Genomic DNA, 7077 nt, shown 5'->3' on the forward strand with positions numbered 1-7077 from the left:
AGTGTTACTGCTACTGAGAGCTGATTGGTTAGAGTTACTGCTACTGAGAGCTGATTGGTTAGTGTTACTGCTACTGAGAGCTGATTGGTTAGTGTTACTGCTACTGAGAGCTGATTGGTTAGAGTTACTGCTACTGAGAGCTGATTGGTTAGAGTTACTGCTACTGAGAGCTGATTGGTTAGTGTTACTGCTACTGAAAGCTGATTGGTTTGCGTTACAATCAATATAATCACAATAAACCCAATCACAATCAGCCTAATCACAATAAAACCAATCACAATCAGTATAATCACAATAAACACAATCTCATTAAAAATAATAAATAAAAAAGACAATAAACACAATCACAATCAAAAAAGCAGTGGTCAGTGCCCACAGTGGACCGAGGATGGACAAACCACACTCCTGCAGCTGGCAGGTCCATCACAATCAGAGACTTTATCTGAGAATTAACCAGATTAATACTTGTGATTAATAACTGGACTGTCTTTGCGTTGACTGTGTGCAGCCTGTAGGGGGCAGAATGGCTGATACTGTTGACACTGCAACTCCTCAAAGATGGCATCAATAAACAAACACTACTCACTGCTGCCCTCTAAAGGCCACACAGCGTCAGGACACAGATTCCAGCCCATCAGCTCTCAGCTCCCGTATCTGATCCTGCAGCACCCACATCACTTCCTGCTTGTTGCCATGTGAACATGAGTGTAAAGTCTACCCACTGAGGATCAGTTCAGAGCAGAGCTGCTCCGTCCTGGAGCTGGAGATCTCCACCCTTGACAGCTCAGGTGAGCACACCTGGCTCTGATACTCAGACGTCCCTGAAGACCTTCATTACCTGCGTCAGGTGAGCTGGATCAGGATTAGAGCATTCAGCCTTCAGCAGTTTAGCCCCGCCCATTCAGCATACAGCAGCTTAGCCCCGCCTATTCAGCCTACAGCAGTTTAGCCCCGCCCATTCAGCATACAGCAGTTTAGCCCCGCCTATTCAGCCTACAGCAGTTTAGCCCCGCCTATTCAGCCTACAGCAGTTTAGCCCCACCCATTCAGCCTACAGTAGTTTAGCCCCACCCATTCAGCCTACAGCAGTTTAGCCCAGCCCATTCAGCCTACAGCAGTTTAGCCCCGCCCATTCAGCCTACAGCAGTTTAGCCCCGCCCATTCAGCCTACAGCAGTTTAGCTCCGCCCATTCACACTGAAGTCTAAATGCTGTTTAAGGTGTTTTTCTAGACTTGTGTTGTTGATAATAATTCAGTATTCCAGTCTAACCTAATTAATGTGGTTGCTATGGTGATGCAGTGGGAAGCAGAGCGGAGGAGCAGAGCACAGTGACGTCTGGAATCTTCTCCTCCCCTCGTGACTTTTAATCAGTCTAATTTCCAACATCAGGTCAGGAATAAACTCAGTCCAGACAAAGTGTCCCGTTCAGGACGTCCGGCTGTTCTGCTGACCGCCGGAGGAGAACGACTCACACAGCCTGGAACCCTCCGACTACAGACATCGGCACTGCAGGTAAACAGACTTTTAACGTCAGTCTCTGCCATCATCACTGTATCAGTACAGTTATACTGTATATATCTTTTATCTTGGCTTTGGAATAAAAATGATACTTTATTTTATTCATTCATTATTTAATTATTCAAGCCAGGCATTAAAACTGAATTTCTTTGTTTAGTATTTATTAGTTCCTTATTCGTCATTCATCTGACACATTTCTTAACTGGGAAAGCCAGTTTTAACTTATTTCTAATTTAAGTAGGAAACCTTCGCTGAAATATTGAAATTTGTATTTAATTTTTATTTGTATTTATTTATTTACTTATGCTTTTGCTTTTTATTTCATCATTTTAAATTTTTTTTTTTGTAAAATGTATATTTTAGAAGGGAAAAAAACCTCAATGAGATAAAAAAAATTGTTTATTTAATTTAGAAGGAAAACATGAGTGAGATTTTAATCATACTAATACTAATACTACTACTACTACTACTACTACTAATAATAATAATAATAATAATAATTTGTAACTGACTGTTGTTGTGGTGATCTGATTGTTCCAGGTGTGGCAAAAATGCAGGTGTGTTTGGTGGTCATTTTGCCCCTCCTGTGGCCCCTGATTAATGCTCAGGTGCCCCACTGGGGTCCCTGTCCTGAACCCGTCACCCAACCGGCCTTCAACTTCAAACTGGTACAGTTTAACAGCCTTTAACCCTTTAAACCACAACTGCATTAATTCCTTATTGACTGTGAATTATTCAGTATCTACTGTGAATTATTCAGTATCTACTGTGAGTGATTCAGTATGTTTTATGCATTATTCAGTAACTGGTGTGAAACTAAAGTGTAAGTTGTGTGTTGATGTACTGAAGTGTATATCGTTGTGATCTGTGTGTTTACAGTTTATGGGTCGGTGGTTTGAGATCGCTAAACTGCCGGCCCAGTTTGAGAAAGGACGCTGCATTGAGACCAACTTCACTTTACAGTTTGATGGAACCGCTCGCGTCCTGAGCTCTGAGATCCTGTGAGTGTTAGAGAACAGAGAGAACCCAGATTCAGCCAGTTTCCCTTCACCCTGACCCCCATGTGGACCATCAGACCAAGTCTGGCTTCTTTAGTTTTTACAGTGCAGCTATGAGGCTAATGTAGCTAACAAGTAATGGAAGCTAATTAGCATTCGCAATAATGCTGCGCTGGTGTGAGTGGATCAGACAGCAGCTCCAGAGCTGAAACTGAGGAAGCCAGTAAAGTGTCCACTGCTTTATCAGTCTGAGTGACTAAAGCTGCTTCCTCTCTATCGCTGCAGTAAAGGGGAGCTGAGGACGATGGAGGGGACGGCAGTGGTGGAGGACAAAAAGAACCCGGCTAAACTCGGCATCAGCTTTTCATACGGTGAGAACCACACGGAACCTCAGGAACACAGGAGCTCTGTGCTCAACCCCGTCGTCACATGCAGCTAATCTGATTCACAGTAATGAAATTATTGATTAGTGGCAGCGGCCAGTGCACACAGCGTTCAGTCCACACAGCGGTCAGTCCACACAGCGGTCAGTCTACACAGCGGTCAGTCTACACAGCGTTCAGTCCACACAGCGGTCAGTCTACACAGCGGTCGATACAAACAGTAGTCAGTCTACACAGCGTTCAGTCCACACAGCGGTCAGTCCACACAGCGGTCAGTCCACACAGCGTTCAGTCCAAACAGTGGTCGATCCAAACAGCAGTCAGTCTACACAGTGTTCAGTCCACACAGCGTTCAGTCCAAACAGCGGTCGATCCAAACAGCAGTCAGTCTACACAGCGTTCAGTCCACACAGCGTTCAGTCCAAACAGTGGTCAATCCAAACAGCAGTCAGTCTACACAGTGTTCAGTCCACACAGCGTTCAGTCCAAACAGTGGTCAATCCAAACAGCAGTCAGTCTACACAGTGTTCAGTCCACACAGCGTTCAGTCCAAACAGTGGTCAATCCAAACAGCAGTCAGTCTACACAGTGTTCAGTCCACACAGCGTTCAGTCCAAACAGTGGTCAATCCAAACAGCAGTCAGTCTACACAGTGTTCAGTCCACACAGCGTTCAGTCCAAACAGCGCTCGATCCAAACAGCAGTCAGTCTACACAGCGTTCAGTCCAAACAGTGGTCAATCCAAACAGCAGTCAGTCTACACAGTGTTCAGTCCACACAGCGTTCAGTCCAAACAGTGGTCAATCCAAACAGCAGTCAGTCTACACAGTGTTCAGTCCACACAGCGTTCAGTCCAAACAGTGGTCAATCCAAACAGCAGTCAGTCTACACAGTGTTCAGTCCACACAGCGTTCAGTCCAAACAGCGGTCAATCCAAACAGCAGTCAGTCTACACAGTGTTCAGTCCACACAGCGTTCAGTCCAAACAGTGGTCGATCCAAACAGCAGTCAGTCAACACAGCGTTCAGTCCACATAGTGTTCAGTCCAAACAGCAGTCAGCGCACATGGCGGTCGGTCCAAACAGCAGTGAGTCCACACAGCAGCTGATCTAAACAGCGGTCAGTCCACACAGTGGTTCGCCCAAACAGCGGTCGGTCCAAACAGCGGTCAGTCTATATAGCATCAGAAAGGGCTCTGCAATTGCTTTATTATGCTGATGAAGATGTGATGACAGTAGTAAATCATTCACTCACATCCTCAGAAGACGCTCCTTCACCGAGTTTGCACCAAGTTTACACAGAGGTTATACTGTTTACACTGAGTTTACACTGAGTTTATACTGTTTACACCAAGTTTACACTGAGTTTATACTGTTTACACCAAGTTTACACTGAGTTTATACTGTTTACACTGAGTTTATACTGTGTACACTGAGTTTACACCGAGTTTATACTGTTTACTCTGAGTTTACGAGTTTACAGAGTTTATACTGTTTACACCGAGTTTACACTGAGTTTATACTGTTTACACCAAGTTTACACTGAGTTTATACTGTTTACACTGAGTTTATACTGTGTACACTGAGTTTACACCAAGTTTATACTGTGTACACTGAGTTTACACCGAGTTTATACTGTTTACTCTGAGTTTACACCGAGTTTATACTGTTTACACTGAGTTTGCACCGAGTTTACACTGAGTTTACACCGAGTTTATACTGTTTACTCTGAGTTTACACAGAGTTTATACTGTTTACACTGAGTTTGCACCGAGTTTACACTGAGTTTACACCGAGTTTATACTGTTTACTCTGAGTTTACACAGAGTTTATACTGTTTACACTGAGTTTGCACCGAGTTTACACTGAGTTTACACCAAGTTTATACTGTTTACACTGAGTTTGCATTGAGTTTATACTGTTTACACTGAGTTTACACTGAGTTTATACTGTTTACACTGAGTTTGCATTGAGTTTATACTGTTTACACTGAGTTTACACTGAGTTTATACTGTTTACACTGAGTTTACACTGAGTTTATACTGTCTACTATCCAAATCCCCAAGTCTTCCAGCTTCCTTGCCGTACTGACGCTGTTCTCTGTGTTTCAGTTCTGCCGTACACGCCGTACTGGATCATCTCCACCGACTACATCAACTCCGCGCTGGTCTACTCCTGCACTGACGTCCTGAGGCTCTTCCATGTGGATTTCGCCTGGATCCTGGGCCGCAGCCGCTCCCTGCCGGAGTCCACCATCAACCACGGCAAAGAGGTTTTCACCAAAAACAACATCGACGTGAGTCGGATGGTGGCCAGCAGGCAGCAGGGCTGCGACAAACTCCCCTGAGACTCGAGATGCACCGTAAAGCCCCTCAGGAAGTTCATCTGACATCTTCCTTCAGAACTCCACTCAGGAGCTGATGGGGCCCCCACTCGGACCCCAGCGACGCTGAGAACTACAGCATGTCCCACTCTCCATTCTGCACAAGCAAAAAGATCAGTCCAAACATTTCACAGAGAAATATTTATACATAATCTAGATTTGATGAACAGTTTGAGATCTGAGACTAATGCAGCTAACAATGGACCCCTATAGCCCACCAGCTAGCACTCTGCGGACTATACGCCTTATATCTCCCACAGGGTCACACACATTTACTCTAGACGGCGAAACACATCTTGCTTCTGATTGTGCAAAAGTTTGAACACCCCGGGGGTGTCTCTCCAAGCAGGATATCTCAGTTAGCCAGATAAGGTCAGAGACGAAGAGTGTCCAACATGAATGTCTCTCAGCTCTTTTCTGATTGGACAGGCTTGACTTTGGACTTAAGTTATCAGGTTAAGTGAGAAATCCTGCTTTGTGACACGCCCCCTGTTCTGTTCTCTGCAGAGACACCTGCTTATTTTAATACAGAATTACTGGTTATTTCCTGAGTTTAACAGGAAACTGGGGAAAAAACACATGTGGCCTGTGCAAAAGTTTGTACTTTATTTTTTACCTAAATATGCAAATGAGCAGAAATCGTTGCTCTACAATCTGCAGAAAAATGTCATTTCAGCGAGTCTCTGCAGGGGTGTGCTAACTTATTCACACACAGAAAACGAACAGCCTGAAATAAGACGGGGGCGCCAAGACTTTTTCACAGACATTGGCTGTGTGTATTATGAGGTTGGCAGTGCGCCAAACGACCCTTTCTAGCACCTTTATTAATAAGAGTGTGTAAATACAGCGCTGTGAAAAAGTCTTAGTCCCTCTGAGAAAATGATTGATGCTGTTTGTTTGGGCAGTAAACAGTTATTTGCTGATAAAAACACTAACATCACAATAAACATAAACAAACAACCCGCTAGGAGCGTTTTGTGTGAGTGTGTTGTCTTAACCCCGGCTTTCCCAAATCTCTACTGCAGAGAATTCTGTGATTCCCTGGATCGTTTCCTAAAGAATTAACGCCGAACGTGAATGAACGAACCCACACCAGAAGAAACGGCGAATCGTGATCGTCAGAGCTCCGCCTTCGGTTCCGACCAGGAATGTCAAAACTCCGTTGCAAACACGTGAACATTGTGAGATTTTTTCACATGTATGAAGTGTGTGGGTTCTGAGGAGAAAGGGATTTGGGAAGAATGGACTGTCCAGTATTTACAGTTACCATCAAACACCCTCCTTATATAATCAATACTTTCCTAATAAATCACATCAGATGGAACTGAATAACCCCGCGTGAAGGCCAGGAACCCATGTTCTTTAAACCTACAGGTCATCGCCGTCCTTAAAACACAAGTACTCCCGTTTTTACTGTTATTTGAAGCGCAGCTACTGTCCTCTACACTGTGTGAGCATTTCATGATGGATGGAATGAAAGAAATGCGAATAAAACCTCTTCATTAACTTCCACTGACAGTGAAGGAGGTTTTCACCCTCCTCATTTTGGAGACACTTGTTTTTCTTTGGACGGAGACGATGTAAGAATTTATTCTGAAGTTCTGGTGTTTTTACTGTTAAACACACTCACTGTGCAGATATTCTCACAGACAGACAGACAGACAGACAGACAGACAGACAGACAGACAGGATGCTGTTTATTATCTCATCATCAGCTCATTGACTAAACTCAAATCAGGAGCTCGTGAGATTAGAATCACTAACCGCCCTCATGTGAGTCTGAGTGTGTGCAGGC

At 44.2% G+C, this 7077-nt stretch overlaps 1 protein-coding gene across 1 annotated transcript; it reads left to right on the forward strand.

The window, feature by feature from the left end:
* Window positions 1-1390: 1390 nt before the first annotated feature.
* Window positions 1391-6249, forward strand: apoda.1 (apolipoprotein Da, duplicate 1). The gene is made up of 5 exons (XM_017725464.2): window positions 1391-1513; window positions 2060-2187; window positions 2399-2520; window positions 2803-2888; window positions 5011-6249. Exons 2-5 carry the CDS (start codon window positions 2071-2073, stop codon window positions 5244-5246), a joined length of 561 nt encoding a protein of 186 aa, XP_017580953.1. The 5' UTR covers window positions 1391-1513; window positions 2060-2070; the 3' UTR covers window positions 5247-6249.
* Window positions 6250-7077: the final 828 nt, after the last annotated feature.

This window comes from Pygocentrus nattereri, chromosome 2 (genome assembly GCF_015220715.1).
Source record: "Pygocentrus nattereri isolate fPygNat1 chromosome 2, fPygNat1.pri, whole genome shotgun sequence".
NCBI lineage: Eukaryota > Metazoa > Chordata > Actinopteri > Characiformes > Serrasalmidae > Pygocentrus > Pygocentrus nattereri.

What these genes read in the sequence shown, in the direction of transcription:
- apoda.1 (XM_017725464.2), top strand. Translation starts at nt 2,071, where the DNA reads ATGCAGGTGTGTTTGGTGGTCATTTTGCCCCTCCTGTGGCCCCTGATT. An exon ending in GTCCTGAGCTCTGAGATCCT is followed by an intron (nt 2,521 to 2,802) that starts GTGAGTGTTAGA and finishes CTATCGCTGCAG; the next exon opens with TAAAGGGGAGCTGAGGACGA. An exon ending in CGGCATCAGCTTTTCATACG is followed by an intron (nt 2,889 to 5,010) that starts GTGAGAACCACA and finishes TCTGTGTTTCAG; the next exon opens with TTCTGCCGTACACGCCGTAC.